General features: G+C 34.7%; 1 protein-coding gene across 1 annotated transcript in view; it reads right to left on the bottom strand.

Annotated features, from left to right (window-relative positions):
* Nucleotides 1–21,351, bottom strand: part of SMCHD1 (structural maintenance of chromosomes flexible hinge domain containing 1) — a 156,991-nt gene that overhangs the window by 44,735 nt on the left and 90,905 nt on the right. Inside the window, exons 26-33 of the mRNA XM_090285762.1 lie at nucleotides 14,244–14,392; nucleotides 13,216–13,304; nucleotides 12,033–12,151; nucleotides 8,992–9,159; nucleotides 5,599–5,724; nucleotides 3,572–3,651; nucleotides 3,173–3,330; nucleotides 772–887 (exon numbers count right to left, since the gene is read on the bottom strand). Of these exons, the coding sequence (XP_090141888.1) occupies nucleotides 772–887; nucleotides 3,173–3,330; nucleotides 3,572–3,651; nucleotides 5,599–5,724; nucleotides 8,992–9,159; nucleotides 12,033–12,151; nucleotides 13,216–13,304; nucleotides 14,244–14,392 (1,005 nt within the window). The remainder of the gene's footprint in view (nucleotides 1–771; nucleotides 888–3,172; nucleotides 3,331–3,571; nucleotides 3,652–5,598; nucleotides 5,725–8,991; nucleotides 9,160–12,032; nucleotides 12,152–13,215; nucleotides 13,305–14,243; nucleotides 14,393–21,351) is intronic.

Genomic DNA, 21,351 nt, shown 5'->3' with positions numbered 1-21,351 from the left:
TTTTTGTGTTTTATTTTATTTATCCTCACCCAGGAACGTTTTTTCATTGCTTTTAGGAAGAAAGGAGGAAGGGAGGGAAGGAGAGGGAGAGGAGCGAAGGAGGAGAGGGGAAAAGAGAGAAAGGGAGAGAAACATGGATGTGAAAGAGAAACATCAGTTGGTAGCCTTCTCATAGATGTCTCGACTGGGGATTGAAACTGCAACCTGGGTATGTGCCCTGACTGGGAATTGAACCCATGACCTTTTGATCTATGGGATGACCCTCCAACCAACTCAGCTACATGGGCCAGCTCTTTTTAGACTTTAATGTGGCTATTAGAAAAGTTTAAATATCATGTATGACTTATATTTCTATTGGACTACACCACTTTAGACCCTCAAATTATTCTCACCACTCTATCGACTTTCTCTATCATGTAAGTCTGTCAATCACATCTCTCTACTGTATTATCTATAGTATTTTCTATATTATCTCTTAGTGATACTTAATGCTTTTTGCTTTGTGCCCTTATCCTTTAGACAAGATAATTTTATAATATAAAGTATCTTAAAGTTTTAGGAATACTACAATATAGGCTGCTTTTTTTTTTTTTCAATAGCACCAACACAACTTTGAAACATACTCTGACATATTTTTAAATGCCAAGTAATGGAGTAGGTTAATTTCTAGTTTTTTAGTATATACACATTGCATTTTTACTTAAATTACATTTAATTTTAAGTTAAATATAAGAACTATTTTTAACTTCTAAAATGCTGTCCACAACTCACATTTACTGGTGGTCGGTTCCCATTGTTAGAGAGCTTCCACATTTTCATGGAAATACGTGCTGGATTAATATTTTTAATGATACTATCATCTTCAGAAATAACAGTAATCATAAAATCTGTCATGGTAAACATTAAAAAATTATTTTCTTTATAGTTCAATTAATGAATTTGGCTAAATAATTGCAGAACAGGCCCTCAAATAATATCATTTGGTTTAACATTGTCTATTATAATGTTGACGAGATACGCAGGAACTTTTAACTCTTGTTCTTGTTTATATAAATTAGCTTATAGTAAACGTGGTTTTGATATATGTCATTTCTCTTAAAGTTGCAGAGCCTAAATGATGATGTTAAGTGAGGACTTACTGTACAGGCATACCTCAGAGATACTGCAGGTTTGGTCCCAGACAACCACAATAAAGCAAGTTACTACATTTTTTTGTTTCCCAAGCATATAAAAGTTATGTTTGCTCTATACTGTAGTCTAGTAAGTGTGCAATAGCATTATGTCTAAAAAAACAATGTCTATACTTTTTATTAGCCTGTTGGAAAAATGGCACCTAAAGACTTGCTCAACACAGGGTTGTCGCAAACCTTCAATTTGTAAAAAAGCAGTATCTGAGAGAGTCAATAAAACAAGGTATGGCTGTGTGTCAAAGCATAAAACTGATTAAATATGAATAAAATTCTGATGAAAAAATACTATTCTTTAATTAGCATTCTCTAACAATTTGTCTATAAAACTTACTAATCATGACAGACAACTCTGATGCTAAATCTTTCCCAGAAATCTATACATACATCTTTGATATTAATAGTCCCTTGTCTTATTTTCATAGTCTGCCATGCTGTAAGTTCTACCATGCAAGAACAAAAAGATTAGACTGTGGTTACTCAGAAACCTAGATTTTGGGCAACTGGTCATAAATCCATATGCTTTACATATTCCAAGAATACAATGTTTCTTTTCTTTTATGATTTTTAATAGTTTATAGTAGTTAAGTATTATTACATATAATAGTTTCCTTAAGTTTACCATCTGTAATATTCATTTGGCATCTGTTAGTTTTTTTAATCACAGGAAATAGGCCATATCTCCCCAGATTTCAAACTCGTGAGTATAAAGGTTATGTATATATGTACTGTAGTTATTAAAAATTACTGTTAACTTCTGAATCTAAACTTTTTGGTCTGCTTCTTTTAACTATTTATATCTATGTATAAGAATTCATCCCTTCAAGAAAACAGAAGTCTTCAAGAAAATTACCTGTATAAAGCAAATACTATTTCCTATTGAATTGATACCTGCTACACTACGCTGAAATTATTTGCTAACTTGATTGTCTCCTATTGGGTTGGGAAAAAAATTCGTTTAGTTTTTTCTGTACAATGGCTCTAGTAGTGTTTACCTGTTTTTAACTTCATTTGAAACCATTTTGTTAAGACTGTATTGTGACAGCTGTCATATCAGCATGTGTTTTTTTTTAATTTACCAAAACTGGTGAAATTGTGTGCAGCCATTTTAATACTGACAAATTTTCAGTGTATTATGCTTTATGCTTTATCACTTCAAAAAAGGTAAAAATGCAACTGAAACACAAAAAAATGATTTATGCAATGTATGGAGAGGGCGCTGTGACTGATCGAATGTATTGGAAGTGATTTGCGAAGTTTCCTGATTCTACTGACATTTTGGCCAAATAATTCTTTGCTGTGGGGCTGTCTTATGCATTGGAAGATGTTTAGCAGCCCCTCTGGCCTATATCCACTAGAAGCCAATAGCAGGAAATACTCAACATACTCAAAATACCAAAATCAATGAAGTTATTGGTGAAAATGAAAAATGTGTCTTTTATTTTGTGGAAAAAACATAACGGCCTTTTTGGCCAACCAATAGACTGAACTATATATTAGATGGAACTCACTGAGGACTATATTATATTCAATATCACAACTAAGAGCCCAGTATAGTGCCTGGACACAGCACCTATTTAGTAAATGTCTGTTTTTCTGAAATATCTTTAATCATAAATTCTGATGTGATATTATTTCCATCCAAATTAAGTTAATCTTGGTTCTTTTTTGTTTAAGATAATATTACAATACATTTAGTAGAGCTCCCATAGTTCACGCCATTTAGCAGTTCGTATTTCTTTTGCAAAATGAATTATCTTAGGCTATCAGTTGATGTATGAACTCTCAGGTCATTCTGTACCATTAAAGAAATGCAGAATATAAGGGTGAGAGAAGACATAGCTAAGTCAAACATACTTTCCTTGTCATTTAAAATGCTATTACCTACTTGCATTTTTATCATGCTAAACACTAAGAATAATTTATTCCACTAATATAAAAGTCAAATTATAATTACAAATTTATCTTAAAACTGAATTACTCACCAGTGAAAGTACCCCCTGCCAAAAAGGAAGCATCTTTGTCATATTTAACATTGAGACGAATGGGTTTCTCAGGGTCTGGAAGAATCATTAACTTAATTATAGGTCCTTCTATGGTATTCTTGTTATAGACGGCTTTCACCTGAATAGTATGTTCTCCTCTAACGAGAAAGAAAAAGAGGGAAGAGGGGGAGGAGTGGGGAAGAGTTCAAATTGCATTAGTTACAATCTAAAAATTCTGAGAATTTATACAAAGTTTAACTCATTTACTACTCTTGCTCATTCTATCACTTGCCTAACACTAAACAGAAGGCTAGTTTATTACTCTTAACTGCAGCAAGTAATAAGGAAAACCAGTCTCTATAATACTGTACTAATAACTATTAAATTCTTGGTTCTTACCTAGGGGCATAAACACTGAACACTCCCAAATTAGCCATGCCCCTTTCATCTGTTTTATGCTGTTGGTTTGAAGGAGTGAGCTAAAAATAAAACAAAATAAAATGGTAATTAGAAAATTCTAGAGATCAAATTCTTTTCCTCTATTTTTTTTTTCCTATTTAAAAGGTTATAGTTGCACACACTTCTGAAACCTACAGTTTTTCTTATTTCATAAACATTGTACATTCCAAAACTGGGGTTCTGCGGCATGGCATGAAGAAATAAATATAAATATATACACACACACAATGCAAGGTATCATAATACTATGTTCATTGTTATTTCCTCTTTCTCTTTATATTTACTCAAATGTGCTCCTAAATCTTTGTTGCAATACTACCTTCAGAGTGATAACCAAGCTTTCACTTTCCAGTGATTAAGAATCAGTTGCCACAGTTCCTAATCATTGAATAGAAAAGTCTTTCAGCATTTTGCAAATGCTTCTCCAGAGATTAGAATCATACTTCTAATTTGGGGTAGAAAAATAATCACCATTTAACTCTCCTAGAAACAAACATTAAGAATAGTGAATTTGCCCTGGCTGGGTGGCTCAGTTGGTTGGGGTGTGGCACCATAAACCAAAAGGTCACAGGTTCAACTGGCTTCAGGTTCATTTCCCTGTCAGGGTGCATAGGAGAGGCAACTCCTAATCTCTCTCCCTATCTTCCCCTCTCTCTAAGAGCAATAAGCATGTCCTTGGATGAGGGAAAAAATAAAATTGAACAGAAGTGAATTTGTAAACTAGTAGCAGAAAGATCTCCTAAACCCCAATACTTATTTCTGCTTAATAGAACCTAACAATTAGATAACTATGGTACATGAAGACAAAAAAAAAAGCAATAGGCAAAAATGAGGATTAAGTGAAATGATAGAATAAAATCCTATATTTGTACCTGTCACATTTACCCTCTAATCCACTGTCTCTCAACCCATTTTTCTGAAATCATTCCACCTGGGTCCTAAATCCTTGTTGCTAAGCCAGAGAAGCAAATCTATTACAGGCTGCATAACAGCAATATCGTAATCTTTTTGACAGCCTTAAGATCTCTAACACGGACTACTTCACTATGAAAACAAGTCCATGTGGATCACAAGCCAATCTTTGTACTTTAATTTCCTATATGTCTTTTAAGATCAACTCTTCAGGTCTTGGTAAATCCCTGTTGGGATTCTTATTGAACTAATAGATTAATTCAAGAGAACTGCATATTTACATATTATTAACTGTTTTCATTCACTAAAATTATAAAATTCAAGCCTGGCTAAATATTATCTCAGGAACCCTCTGTGTATTGCTTGGTAACCTTGCTGGGACAAATGAATTCCCTTCAACCAATATGAGGGGTTGTGTCAAAATACAACTTTGCAAGGAACTGGCAAGTTCTGGCTTTCCCCCCTAACAGAAGAGCCATCCAAAATCCCTACCACATCCTAAGCAGATGACTATGTCAATACTCATGTAAAAATATTATTAATCTTGGACTTCCTGAGGTTCAGCATAATGTTAAGCCCCAAACATTACAAGGTCATGTTTATGCTTGCCCACACCCTAAAACAAAACCCAGGATAGGTCTCGCAGCTATGCCTAGTCTCTGATAGGTAACTCACATGCCATTTTTTGCTTACTACTCTCAAGTTTCCCCAAGAATACCCATTTCTTAACCCATACTGCAGGTCATTATATCTGCCCTTCAGTCACACCTTGTCAGTGTTATCTATTCCTAATCTGAAATCCAAATACTGGTATTACACAGTAAACATTCAAACAGTCATAATCGAAGAACGTTGCCCCTTGTTACACTACTTGCAAGATAAAAACTTTACTTCTTCAAAAAATTTATGAAAAAATCTTTAGGATGACTACTTAAAAGCAATAATAAACATTATACAAGACTAAATTTAAAAGAATGTAACACCTAAAGACATTAATATAAGAATAAAACCCAAGATTTTAAGTGAAAATTATGTTAAGGACATTTAAAACCTACCTTTAAATTGTTAGCTTTTATGACATTTATTTTAACCTGTGGTACATGTGCTGGATTATCCCACTGATCACAAAGCTGAACAATGAGAGGATTCTGTAATTCTCTTCCATTAATCACTGGAATAGACTGACACAGATATAAATAGTTTAAGAAGCACTAAAACATGTCTCAAACTATTTGTATACTATTTATATACTTATAAAATGTTCATAAAATCTCTATTCTATTCACAAATCGCTTCTTTCATCAATTAAAATAAACTTTTTAAAGTCAATTATATTATCACTAATGATCCTCAAAGGAATGATTAATAATTTGATAAAAGCAAAAATAGCATTTGACATTCTTGGCTTCTACATATTCCTAAAAGTTATATAGCAGAATTACTTCAAAGAAAAGAGAAGCTTATCTGAGGTTTCGAGATTTAGCATTGGTTATCTATAGTTTAGCTCCTCTATAAATACTCAGACCTCTGTCATTCTACATGAAGCAGTAATATAGCTTTTTAGCCCTTAAACAGGACTACATTGTCTTATTTGCTTAAAACACTTTTGCTTTCCCCCCTACTTTATGTAAGGCCTGTATAATTCTGGGAATTTGCCTGCTGACCTATTAATACTGGATATATCAAAGGGAACACTGTCAAGCAAGAGACCTATCATACAGGATTTCTGGCCACCATGGAGGCATAGGTAGACATGCTTCACCACCTTCTACAACAATAAGAAGAAATACGACTACCTCAAAACTAGAAACAACCAGAATGACCAGAAAACTGAACTGCATGTTGGTCCAACAAGACGGCAGGAGTAGCAAGGCAGCAAGGCAGCACTGTGGCCGGCCAGCAGAAAGAGCAGTTACACATTATAAAAGTTGGGAAAGACACCTGGAGAGCGATCTGAGCTCCAGAGACCTGACCAGGCAGCTCAGGGTTCCAACACACAGGAAAATAAAGTCTCATTGCTTCTGACTGTGCAAACCAGTGGGGGTTGGGACAGAGGAAGAAACTGCTAGTCCCTCAGCAGAGTCCGCCTGTTTAAAGGGCCCCCATGGTCCTAGAACATCCGCAGACCCACCTACTCTGTGAACAATGGCCAAGGCAACAGCTAGAGATGTGCTAGTCCCATACAGAAGTGGGAGAAGTGCCTGGAAAAGGAATGAGTGCTGAGCAAGTGGCATTGTTCCCTCTCAGACCCCTCCCCTACAAACAGCACCACAACATGGTAAAACGGGTCGCCCTGCACTGACAAATACCTAAGGCTACACCCCTTACAATGTTAACAGTGGTGTGACAGCTCTACCTAAGACACAGGCAAACACAGAAGCATGTCAAGTTGAGGAGGCAAAGAAGTGTGGCCCAAAAGAGTGAGCAGATCAAGGTTCCAGTGGGAAAACTAAGCGATGAGGAGATAGCCAACCTAATAGACCCAGAGTTCAAAACACTGGTGATAACGATGCCCACAGACTTGACAGACAAGATTAAGTACAACAAACACATAAGGGAAGAAGTGAAGGCTATACTAAATGAAACGAAGGAAAATTCACACAAAACCAATGGTGAAGGGAAGAAAACTGGGGTTCAAATCAATGATTTGGAACAAGAAGAAAAAAAGTCAACCAGTACAGAAGTAGGAGACAAGAATTGAAAAAAAAAAAATAAAGAGAGGCTTAGGAACCTCTGGGACAACTTTAAACGTGCCAACATCCAAATCACAAGGGTGCCAGAAGAAGAAGAAGAGCAAGAAATTGAAAGCTTATGTGAAAAAATAATGAAGGAAAACTTCCCAAATTGGCGAAGCAATAGACATACAAGTCCAGGAAGCACAGAGAATCCCAAACAAGCTAGACACAAAGAGGACCACACCAAGATACATCATAATCAAAATGCCAAAGGTTCAAGAGAAAGAGAGAATCTTAAAAGCAGCAAGAGAAAAGCAGAGTTACCTTCAAAGGGGTACCTATAGGACTATCAGATGATTTCTCAAAAGAAACTTTGCAGGCAAGAAGGGACTGGCAAGAAGTATTCAAAGTGATGAAAAGCAAAGACCTACAATCAAGGTTACTCACTCCAGCAAAGCTATCATTTAGAAAGAAAAGGGCACACCCAGCTGCTGTGGCTCACTAGGCTGAGCACTGGTCTGTAAACTATAGAAAGGAAGGGCACATAAAGTGCTTCCCAGACAAGGTAAAGCTAAAGGAGTCCATCATCCTTAGCCATTGAAGGGACTTATTTAAGAAGAAGAAGAAGATCAATACTATGAACAATTAAAATGACAACTCACAACTATCAACAACAGAATCTAAAAAATAAAAAAAAAATAAAAAAAACTAAGCAAACAACCAGAACAGCAATAGAATCAGAGGTATGGGGATCATTAAGAGGGTTTTCAGCTGGGAGGGGGCAGGGGGAGAAATGGGGAAACGGTGCAGGGATTAAGAAGCATAATTGGTAGGTACAAAATACACAGGGGGATGTTAAGAATAGTATAAGGAAGGGACAATCCAAAGAACATACAGGTACGACCCATGGCCATGAACTAAGTGGGGGTGGGACTAGTGCAGGGAAGGGAGGTACTGGGTGGAGGGGAGCAAAAAGAAAAAAAATTGGGACAAATGTAACAGCATAATCAATATAATATACTTAAAAAAAAACCTGTCATATAGTAGTTCATCCTTTTTTCTTTTTTTTTTAAACTTACAAATCAAAAACAATAATCTCAAACTAGGGCATAGGTATATAAACTTTTCTTAGATGATCTGCCTCTTTAGTAGTACAATTTCATCTATTACCACGGTCATATGAGTTTATTTTCCTTTAGAAGAAATGTAAGCTATCATACCTATAGGTGCCCTGCTAGACCATAAGTAAATGCCAGAATCTAAACATTTCAAAATTTTTCTAAAATTTAGTAAAAATGCAGCGAAAGTAACAGAATTGACAGGCATTTGCAGAATTAGTATTTAAGATTTAACTACTTTGTACAGGAAGGCATAATTAAGTTTTTATGGGTATAATGACTTGATATCTGGTATTCATTTTAAAACTCCAACAAAAACATTTTTTAACTCAGTATGAGAGAACAGTGAAACAAAAGTGGCAAAAATCAGTAACTGTTGAAATTGGAGTTTTATTATACTACTTCCACTTTTATGCATGTTTGAAAATATCTGTATCTTCAGGATCTGAATTACTACACTATCTTTTAACAAATAAGGACACAATGATGAACTAAATAATGAAGTATTAAGAATTATATTACTTTGTCCTTTAGTTTTTACTATTATTTGTTGTTATTTCAACAACAAAATACATCTATTTTGATCCACTGGCAAGCTGAAAGAAACAAGCCATGTGATATTAAATTCTTTCGATCAAGGCAAAGAGTTACTTACCTCCTTTAATTCTGGCCAGTCTACAAGGAGAAGTTTAGCTGGTGGTCCAGAAATTAGGTGCACTCGAATAAAGTCAGAAAACTCACGCCAAGTAAAACAAAGATCCTTATTTCCAGGAGGACACGGAATAAATTTGATGCCTCTTACACTTATACTCTGTGTATCTTCCTAGTGAGGAAAACAAGTATATTGAGAAAAAACAGGGAGATGTGTTTCTGGGTAAAACAATAGCAAATAACTTGCACACATGTCAATACTGGCATACCATAAATTTCATTTCCTTCAGAGGAGAAACTAAATTTCATATTTGTGAGGAAGAGATCTAAAAAGTCTGGCTATGTCCTTTTACCTTACTGTTTTTAATTTCCCTCATATTTACACTTATAATGTCTTCTTTCTGTTCCCACATAACCACGCAGGTGCTTGCCCAATACCCTTTGCACTTACTTGCTCTTTCCCTCTGTTTTTAACAATTCTTCACCAGATATCTACATGTTTTTTCTTTAGGTTTTTGCACATAGCATATCTTAGTCAGAGGGGGTCTTCCTTGACTGCTCTACATAATGGCATTCTATGCCCTTATCATGTTTTGTTTTTATCACTCATGTCTCATCTATGGCATGCGCTCCACATTACAAGGTTATCTCTAAGAAGGTAGGGGCTTTGATTTGTCATTACTCAATTTCTGGTACTTGGAGTACTTTACACATCATATTAATGGGAATCAATAAAACTAGCTTGTAATTTTTTCATGTGATTGAATGATATAAACCAATTCCATACTGGCACGAGCACTGTAGTATTTGCATTTTAATACTGACCCTTAATGATTTCATCATCTTGAATATCCACTAAGTACAAATCCATCAGATTTAAAAAATTAGAACTAAAATTTTATGTTTTATGTTTAGAAATTGTTTGCAGAATATTTTCTGTAAAAAGACATTGCAAAAAAATCAACATTAATCTCCCCCAAACCCCAATGAGTGCACCAGCGGGAATTTTCAATATTTGAAAAACAAATTAAATATTCATTAGTAAAACATACTGAAAGTTCAAAAATATATAAAATATAATCTAGAATTTCACCATTTAACAGTGAAACACCAAAAGCCCTTTTGAAGAGGTGATTTCTTTTTTATGTCATTTTGGAAATTACTGATTTTACTTCAAATCTTGAAAATGAAATCTGCATATGTCTTTAAAAAATGTAGATAAGTACAAATAGAATTAAATATAAAATTCTTAAAGGCACTATCTAAGGTCTAATGTTGAAATTATCAAAGGAATGTACTTCAGCATAGTAGTACATTTTATGTAGATGCAGAAATGAGAATGATTTTAAGAATCAATGAAATATTAAAACTATTTTTATTAAAAAAAAATTCTTTTCTCCTTGCAGAGACTAGGGGTAGACTCCTACTGTCTGAAAGTGAGTCAAGATAGTACAGTAGTCCCTCTCTATATCGCGGTTCACTTACTACGGCCTCACTGTATCGCGGGATTTTTAAAAATATTATATTTAATTATTTATCTCGGATTTTTCACTATAAGGTTAATAAGGGACTGGGAATGATTTATAAGTGTGTGGAAGGGTTTATAAAGCCTTAAAATATATATAAATACTAAAATAAATGTAAAGTTCCTACTTCACAGATTTTCACCTACCGTGGGGCGTCTAGAACGTAATACCCACGATAAGTGAGGGAATACTGTATATTAGTTGTAAAATGACAGTAGGAAGAAAGAAAATATTTGGCTAACAAATTTTTTAGCTATAGGAGGAGAAAGATGTGAGATTATGTTGTTGTAAAATACTGCTGGGTATTTTAGGGCATGCTACGGTGATGGAGTCTAAATTTATAATGGAAAATGCTGACAGGTCTGATAGATGGCATAGGATGAGAAATGAAAATTGACAATGAATTAGGTCAGGTGGAATAGGGCAAAACAAACACGTTGAGTGGGGCCTACCTGTGAATGTGAAAATGGAGAATATGTACAACTCTTCCAAGGGGTTATACTATAAAAAAAGAGAAGTAGGGTAGTAGACTGACGAGGATTCAGAGCCAAGGAAAGTTTGGGGATTTTTTTTTGGGGGGGCAGGGGTTAAGATGAGAGATACTCATGTTTATATGCTGTTGGGTATATAACTAAAAATATAGAAAAACATTACAATTTAGGAGCAATCAGTAAGAGTATGGGGGTTGTATATCAAGTGGTAGGAAGCACACTGTTCATTCATAAAAACAGGAGCACAGTTACCTTTATTTCATTTACATGCACAGTAAAGACTGATAATTAAAGAACCTGAAAGTCAAAGAGCAAACCTTGTCTTTGTATAGTGAACAAAACATCATTAAAAGTTCTTCAGCAATGCTAAGATATAGTGAAAGTTGAGTTCTGAAAACTAGAAAATAATAGTACAACAGATTAGTGGAAACAGAAACTCTAGTTTCAACTTTACTTTGGCCTTAGAATTCCTCCTCTGTTACCTACTCTGGCCAGTAGATTCCTTGAAGGTCCAACTCCCGACATCTCCTTTTCCTGAAAGCTGTCTTTGATCTCTCCAAGTAAAATACATCATGTCTGTTCGTTTTAAACTAAAATAATTGTACCACAATTCTTATTTTTCGAACTAATCTCAATTAACTACACAGTTATAAACTTTCACAATTACTTTAATGTGGGCTGTGAGCACTAAGAAATGTTATTTAAATAGCTGCATGAAAAACTGTCCTTATTTGCATATCAAAGTATGAATGAAATCAAATGATGTATGAAATTTTCTTAAAAATTATACGATAAGGAGGGAAGTAATGACTACTGAAGCTGAGTGATGGGGAACATAGGAATTATGCTATTCTATTTTTTGCATTTGTTCAAAATTTTTAATTATAACAAGTTTTTGTAATGACTTTTTATGATTTTTCATTGTAAAGATTAAAATCAAGTTTCTTTTAGTTATTTTAGTTTTCCCAAAATTTTGTTATATATATAAACCAATGGCATAAGCTAAGTGTTATGAAAAGCAGCCATACCTGAAAGGCAGTTTTCAACTGTGAGCTATCAAGTCCAACACCAGCAATTCCCAAGGAAGATAAAGAACTTGGTGAGAATGCTTGAATCTGATTTCCATACTGATCTGTAACTATTACAACTAAAAGGAAAGTTTAATTTTAAAATGTTATCTTTTATTAAAAGATACAAATATCTAAACACATTTATATACGTCAGTAAAATTATGCTTAGAAACTCACTGTGTTCTCTTCTGTACTTTTGTAAAAATTAATTACTCAATTATAAATTATAATCAGTATAAAAATATTAAGAATATACATCAGTACTCTTGTATTAATATATTTAACATAATACTGATGTTAATCAGATTTTTACCATAAAAATCTGAAGAAAATAAGTTAGTAATATTCTAGATCAATGATTTTCAACCAGTCTGCCATAACACACTGGGGTGCCACAAGAATTTTTAAAACATGCCAACACCTGACTATTTAGTCAGGGGTACTGACCTCTTTTCCCTTGGACTGTCAAATAAAAACAATGACAACAGCCAACACAACAACAGCTGTTCAGTGTGAATGCCCTGTTTTGAACCATAAATATATAGGTCATATTAAAGTTGCACCTTACTGGTCACATCACATGATAAGGTTGTGTCTGATTGGTATCAGAAATCCTTATATACAAGTATGGGCACCTGATTTTTAAAAATATACAGTACAGGCACCAAATTTTTTAAAAAGTCATTTTGGAGCAAAAAGGGTGGATAATTACTATTATTATTTTTTTGTAAATCAGTAAAAATTATACCTATTTTTGGGTCAGATTTGCAAAATGTATCTTCTTTGATGTGTCACAAAATTTTAGTAATTAGTTTATGTGTGTCATGATGAAATAGGCTAAAAATCACTGTTCTAGATATATGAAAAATATAGGATACATATGCACCATTGACGTATTTACTTTACACTTTTAATATTAGCTATTATTACTTTGAGCAAAAATCAACAAACTATTTTTGCCAAACTAATTTCAGTTACATCAGCCTAGGCAAAAATAGTGAAAACACTTTAATATTTTCTGATTTTAAACCAGTAACTGTATATGAACTCAAAGCTTTCCTTTCAAATTACATATGTCAAAGCATAAACATAAGTACATGTTATGTAAGTATTTTAAAGAAAAAAAGCAAGACATACAAACCTATTTCCCCTTGAAGCTCTTGACCCATCTGTACTGTTTTTCCTCCTTTTAACTCGCACTTTAGATGTTTAGGTTCATCAGGCAGGGGTCTGAAATTGGTTAACAATTTAAAAGGTTTTAGTCACACCATTTGTTATAGAAAAACTTAAAGTAGTTTCAATATGCTAAAGATATATATATATATTATTCACTTTCTAAAACTTAAATACAATATATGCCTTTACAGAACATCACTATTAACGCAAGAATAAAGAGAAAAAAAAAGCTTGCAAAGATAGTGGAGAATACAGACAGAAAAAAAATTATATAAGTGTTAAATCATAATATCTACGCTGGGTTAAAAAGAAATTATAACAAGAGCATTGAATAAGAAAAGACGGGTAAGAATAACTCATCAAGAGATCTGGCTATGTTGGGAAAGCAGTATATCTAAAAATTTTATCTCAAACACGGAGCTATTTTAAGTGTTGGAAATAGTATGAAAATGGGCAAAGAAATTAAAGTGAAGAAGGTTATTGGAAAAAAGGTGGCCAAGGACTTGACAGGTTAGGCTAAAAGATACATTTTTTTAATACACCTACCTGCCTTCCCCTTTTTCTATCAGTTCTATACATTAGGTCTGTCTGGATAGACTTAGTTTTGAAAATCATCACTGAACAATAAAATAATTTTTCCTTCTGAGCAACACATTGATTGATTACACTGTATATTTTATATTTATTTATTTATTTTATATTTTTCATATCATTTTGCAGGTGTTTTCACTGTTGCCTGCACTAGGAGGACTTTCCTTGAATGAAAGTTCCAGTTCTTACAGATACTAGAGCCAATTAAGCACAGGGTTCTAGTGATATTAGTAACTAATCATATCTCCAGTGAAGCTTTATTCCAAAGACCGTATTTCACAGAAATTGTGATACTTTCTACATATAAAAACACTTTAACATGTGTGCTTTTGAGAACAATATGTTTGTTGTCATATGCTGAATTTTGAAATACCTCCACATATTTATTATATGCACACAAACCTTACTGTGAATGCACTTTCCAAAGACACATGATCATCTTGAAATGAAACCTGGCAATAACGCATATCTTTTACAGATGTTGGTACTTGTACATCAGGAAGCAGTCCCTGTAGCAAGTGTTCTTTGTTAACCTCAGGAGTCCAATTAACCTAAGAGAAAAATTACATACTTAAGAATAATAAAAAGCTTAGCCTAATACACACCTACTAAGACTTATCTTATTGAACGAAGTCTAAACGTTAAATTATAACCTCTTCTCCCTTCCTCTGAAGAAAAAGCAAAAGTTCCTTTATGATCAGAATAATGGTGGGTCACATATTACTATGATAAAAAAGTACTTTCTCTGTCTTTGCTATTAACGTTGCCGTATCTTTTAATGCAATAAAATTTCTTAAATCACTTCTTTTGAGTTTTGCAACAAGATTAGCACTGTGATAATTACAGTTTAAAACAATATAAAGGGTAGATCAAATCACATGATTGATTCTGAGGTAATTTTCAATTTTCTTTAAAGAATCTTATTAACATAGGCTTTGAATGAGATTTTGGGTGGACCCTTATTCACCAAGATGAGAAAACAGAAATTATGCCCACTGATGTAATTACCACTGTAGCTACATTTTGGCCTTAAACTATTCTTTTTTTTTTAAAGTTTATTTCAAATATTTCTCATTTTTAGCTCCATTTTTATTGCATATTTTTCTATTACTGTTTATCCACCATATACCCTCTTCTACCTTCACCCACACCTGACCCCTGCCATCACAACCTTGTTGTCCATATCCATGAGTCCTTTTTCTTTTTTGCTCGATCCCTCCACCTCCAAACTCCCCACGCCAGAGTTGTCAACCTTGTCTCTGAGTTGGTTTCTATTTTGCTTTTTAGTTCAGTTTGTTCATTAGATTCCACGTATGAGTGAAATCATATGGTATTTGTCCTCCTCTGCTGGCTTATTTCACTTAGCATTAATGTTCTGCAGGTTCATCCATGCTATTGCAAAGGGTAAAAACTTTTGTTACAGCCAAGTAGTATTCCATTGTGTAAATATCCCCTAGTTGTTCTACCCACTCATATACTGATGGACCCTTGGGCTGCTTCCATATCTTGGCCATGCTAAAAAATGCTGCAATGATCATAGGGGTGCTTATATTCTTTCAAATTAGTGTTCCAGGTGTTTTGTTTTTGTTTTTGTTTCTGGATATATTCCCAGAAGCAGAATCACTGGGTTAAAAGGCAGTTCCATTTTTTATTTTTTGAGGTAAATCCAAACTTCTTTCCACAGTGGCTGCACCAATCTGCAGTCCCACCAACAGTGCAAAAGATTCCCCTTTCTTCACATCCTCCCAAGCACTTGTTTTTTTCATTTATTGATGACAGGCATGAGGTGATATCTCATTATGGCTTTAATTTGCTTTTCTCTAAGGATTAGTGATGTGAAGCATCTTCTCATATGTCTATTGGCCATCTGTATGTCCTCTTTGGAGAAGTGTTTATTCAGGTCCTCTGTCCAATTATTAATTTGATTGTTTAATTTTTTTTTGATGTTGAGTTTTGTAAGTTCATTATAAATTTTGGAATATGAACCCCTTATCAGATTATCATTTTGAATATGTTCTACAATTCAATGGGCTGTCTTATTTTGTTGATGGATTGCTTTGCTGTGCAGAAACTTTTTAGTTTGATGTAGTCTCATTTGTTTATTTTTTGAGTCCTTTGCCTGTGGAGATACAATATCCGTGATTTTACTTCCTATATTTTCTTCTAGGATTTTTATGGTTTTGAGTCTTAACGTTTAAGTCTTTAATCCATTTTGAATTTATTCTTGTGTGTGGCACAAAGGTGGTCTAGTTTCATTTTTCTGCATGTATCTGTTCAATTTTCCCAACACCATTAACTGAATACACAATCTTTAGTCCACTGTATGTGCTTGCTTACTCTGTCAAATATTGACTATAAAGATGCAGGTTTTTCCTGGTCTCTATTCTGTCCCAATGACCTATGTGTCAGTTTTTATGCCAGTACCAGGCTGCTTTGATTACTATGGACTTATAATTTGATTTGATATTAGGTAGTTTCCTCCACCTTTGCTCATCTTTCTCAAGATTGCTGTTGCTATTCAGGGTCTTCTGTGGTTCCGTATAAAAATTTGAAATACTTATTCCTGTTCTGTGAAATATGTCATTGGTATCTTGATAGGAATTGATTTGAATCTATAGATTGCGTTGGGTAGCATGGACATCTTAATGACATTAATTCTTTCTGTCTATAAATACAGTATGTGCTTCCACTTATTTGTATCTTCTTCAATTTCTTTCTTCAGTTACTTATGTCTTTTAGATCCTTGGTTAAATTTATTCCTAGGTATTTTATTCTTTCTGTAGCAATTGCGAATAGGATTGTTTTCTTAATTTCCCTTTCTGTTAGTTTGTTATTGGCATATAAAAATGCAACTGATTTCTGGATACTAATTTTGTATCCTGCTACTTCTCTCAATTCATTTATCAGTACTGGTAGTTTCTTGGTGGAATTTTTAGGGTTCTCTATGTACAGTATCATATAATCTGCAAATAATGACAGTTTTACTTTTTCCTTTTCTATTATACCTTTTATTTCTTCTTGTCTGATTGCTGTGGCTAGGACTTTCAGTACTACCTTAAGAGAGGTAAAAGCAGACACCCCTGTCTTGTTCCCGATCTTAAGGGGAACACTTGTAGTTTTTGCCTGTTGAGTATGATGCTAGTAGTGAGTTTGTCATATATACCTTTATTATGTTTAGGTATGTGCCCTCTATTCCCACTTTGCCAAGAGTTTTGATCATAAATAGGTGCTGGATTTTATCAAACGCCTTTTCTGCATCTATTGATGAGTTCATGTGGGTGTTATTCTTCATTTTATGTGGTGTATCATATTCATTGACTTGTAAATGTTATAGTAACCTTGCATTTCCGGAATAAATCCCACCTGATCATGGTGCATGGTATTTTTTATGTACTGATGTATTTGGTTTGCTAATATTTTGTTGAGGATTTTAGCATCTATAAAGTTCATCAGGTATATTGGCCTATAATTTTCCTTTTTTATAGTGTCTCTATCTGGTTTCAATTACGATAATGCTGCCCTCATAAATGAGCTTGAGGGTCTTCCACCTCTTGAATTTTTTAGAACAGTTTTAGAAAGTGAATATTGGCAAAAATAATTTGTAAAGTCATCTGGTCCAGAGCGATTATTTGTTGGTAGTTTTTTGATTACTGCTGCAATTTCACTAGATGTAATCTATTCAGATTCTCTAATTCTTCCTGATTTAGTTTTTGAAGTTTGTATGTTTCTAGCATTTACTCAGTATGTCCAGGTTTCCAAGTAGTTGGCATATTGTTGTACACAATATTTTCTCACAATCCTTTGTATTTCTTTAGTGTCAGTTGTTACTGCTCCTCTTTCATTTCTGAATTTATTTGGGTTCTTTTTGTTTTCTTGATGAGTCTGGTCAAAGGTCTGTCAATCCTGTTTATCTTTTCAAAGAACTAGCTAGCTCTTGGATACACTGATTTTTTGTATTGCTTTCAGACTCTATTTCATTCACTGCCACTCTGATCTCTATTATTTCATTCCTACTCACATTGGGCCTTGTTTGTTGTTCTTTTACAAGTTCCTTTATGTGTAAATACAGTTAGACTGTTCATTTAAGCTTTTTCTTCTTTCTTTTGAGAAGCCTGTAACGCTACGAATTTTCCTCTTAAGGTTGCTTTTGCTCTGTCCCACAGATTTTGCGTTGTTGTGTTCTCATTTTCATTTGTTTCAAGGTATTTTTAATTTAATCAATGGCCTCGTTAACGCATTCATTGTTTAATAACATGTTATTTAGCTTCTAAGTCTTTGTGTATTTTTCAGTTTTCTTCTTGTGTCATAGTATTAATGCCAGTGAAGATGCCTGATATAATTTCAATCTTTGTAAATTTATTGAGTCTTATTTTGTGTTCAAACTTGTGGTCTGTCCTAGAAAATGTTCCAAGTGCACTTGAAAAGAATGTATATTCTGCTGGTTTGGGGTGAAATGCTCTGAAGATATCAATTAAATCCATTTGATCTAGTATGTCATTTAAGGCCACTGTCTCCTTGTTGATTTTCTTCCTGGAACATCTATCCACTTAAGTCAACGGGGTGTTAAAATCCCCAACTATGACTGTATTTCTGTCAATCTCTCCCTTAATGTCCAAGATTTCCTTCACATATTTAGGTGCTCCTATGCTGGGTGTGTAAATGTTTACTGGGGCTATATCTTCTTGTTGGATAGTTCCCTTTGCCATTATTCAGTGTCCTTCTCTGTTTCTTATTATAGCCCTGGCTTTAAAGTCTATTTTGTCATATACAAATATTGCTACTCCAGTTTTTTTTTTTTCCTTTCCATTTGCATGAGATAGCTTCTTCCATCCCTTCCCTTTGAGTCTGTGTATATCTTTTGTTCTGAGGTGGGTACCTTGAAGACAGTATACATATGGGTCTTGTTTTCACATCCATTCAGCTATCCTATATCTTCTGATTGCAGCATTTAAGCCTTTATCTTTAAAGTGATTATTGATAGATATGTATTTATTGCCATGTTATTTAACTATTTTCCTCTCTTATTTCCTTTTTCTTCATTTTACTGAAAACCCTTTACATTTGTTGCAATATTGGTTTAGTGGTAACAAACTCCTTTAGCTTTTTCTTGTCTGGGAAGCTCTTTATTTCTCCTTCAATTTTAAATGATAGCCTTGTTGGGTTAAGTAGCCTTGGCTCTAGGTCCTTGCTTTTCATCACTTGGAATATTTCATGCCAATCTCTTCTGGCCTGAAATGTTTCTGTTGAGAAATCAAGTTACAGTCTGATATGAGTTCCCTTATAGGAAACTATAGTCATAATTTGGTACTCAGTGGCTTCAGAACTCATCAGATTTTGACCAAAAAAAAGTGTCTCAGCACTCAGCATTTGCTCAGGACTTGTAACACTTGCTAAAACGTGCATGAGTCACGATGCTGTCTTCTAGAAGAAAATGCTTTGTCATTTGGTACTTGTTGGTTTCGGCACTCATCATCAGTCCAGAATGAATTAACAACACTGTAACTGCTTTTCTCTTGCTGCTTTTAAGATTCTTTTCTTGTCTTTAAGCTTTGCCTTTTTAATTATGATTTGTTTTGATATGGGCTTCTTTGGATCCATATCGTTTGAAACTCTGCACCTCCTGGATCTGTTTGTCTTTTTTCTTCACCAGGTAGGAAAGTTTTTGGTAATTATATCTTTAAATAGGTTCTTGATCCCTTGCTCACTCTATTCTCCTTCTGGTATCCCCTTGTGGATTATGTTACGCTTTATGTTGCCCTGAAGGTCCCTTAACATCCCCTCTTTAAAAAACAAACAAACAAAAACTCATTTCTTTTTGCTGCTGTGCTTGGCTGTTTTTTCCTACCTTGTCTTTCAAATTATTGATTTGATCCTCTGCTTCATCTAACCTACTGTTTACTCCTTCCAGTGTATTTTTTATTTTGGATATTGCATTTATTTCTGACTGGTCATTTTTAAAAATTTGTTATGCTTTTTTTTTTTCATGCTGTTAAGCATCCTTACAATCATTACTTTGAATTCTATATCTGATAAACTGCTTGCCTCCATTTCGTTTAGCTCTTCTTCTGGAGAATTCTTTTCCTTTGATTTGGAGCCTGTTTCTTTGTCTTCTCATTTTAGCTGCCTCTTTGTGTTTGTTCCTATGTACTAGGTAGATCTGCAAAGACTGTGGTGTAGTCTTATGTTGGATGCTGTCTGTGACTGGTCCTGGGCAACCTTTTTGGAGCTATCAGTGATCCATAGCTTGTGGCTCCCTCTGCTGTGGCTTGACTCTGTGCAGAAAGAACTAAGCTATGGACTAAGGCCAGCATTTATCAGCACTGGGCCTGAGGGAGGGTCAGCTAAAGTCCTAAAGCTCCTAGAGATCCACCTCCATCAGCAGACTTTCTGTTAATCTCAATCATGAAAGTGCCTCCAGCTGTACTTCTCAGAAGCCAAGCTTAAGCTCCACAATGTGGGGCTCTTGTTTTTTCCCAGGCTGATGCCACAAGGAGGAAAGTGGTCTGCCAGAGAAAGATGGCTTCTGCAGTATGGGGAATGACTGAGCACAGGATCCTAGTAGCTGTTCCTTCAGCTCACTCCTCAGAGCCACCAACCACAGACTCTCCTTATGTGGCTACAAACTGCTCTGCCCTTCCTATTCCAGAGCCCAGGGTAAGTGGCTGCAAACAATATTTTCTGCGTTGCCCTTAAAGAGGCTCTCTGTGTCTCTAGCCATCTCTCCCTCACAGACAGAAACACTGCTGATTTTCACAGTCAGATATTATTTGAGTTTGTTTCCAGGTTCTGGTGCTCCAGACTGCAGAGCCCAGCTTGGGATTTAGACCCTACACTTCTCAGGGGAAACCCCACCAGGCCGCTGAAATATCCCTCTGGAACTTCAGCTGCCACCCTTGGGAGCCCAGTCAGCCCTCTCATACCGCTGCATGTCTTACCAGTCTCGTTCTAGAGATGTGGTTTTTTCTCTAAGTCAGCGGTTCTCAACCTGTGGGTCGTGACCTTTTTGGGGGTCAAATGACCCTTTCACAGGGCTCGCATAAGACCATCGGAAAACACATATATGATTACATATTGTTTTTGTGATTAATCATTATGCTTTATGTTCAATTTATAACAATGAAAATACATCCTGCATATCAGATATTTACAATATGATTCATAACAGTAGCAAAATTACAGTTATGAAGTAGCAACGAAAATAATTTTATGGTTGGGGGGTCACCACAACATGAGGAACTGTATTAAAGAGTCGCGGCATTAGGAAGGCTGAGAACCACTGCTCTAAGTCCTTCGTTATAAGATTTCTCTCTAGTGCTCGGCTATTCAGAATAATATTTTTTTACAATTTAGTTGTAATTCCAGTTTGTTCCTGGGAGGAGGTTAGTGTAGCTTCCACCTTCTTGGATCTCCCCTTAAGACATTCTTAAATTTTGCATCTGTTGTATTCCATATTTTGTTACTGGAACCATATTTTAAAATTGATTATCCCACTCTATCCTACATTTAAACT

This window comes from Furipterus horrens, unplaced genomic scaffold (assembly GCF_987537825.1).
Source record: "Furipterus horrens unplaced genomic scaffold, mFurHor1.1.pri manual_scaffold_8, whole genome shotgun sequence".
NCBI classification, from domain to species: domain Eukaryota; kingdom Metazoa; phylum Chordata; class Mammalia; order Chiroptera; family Furipteridae; genus Furipterus; species Furipterus horrens.
Note: the sequence above shows the minus strand (reverse complement) of the source record. Positions and strands in the feature narration are given on the sequence as shown.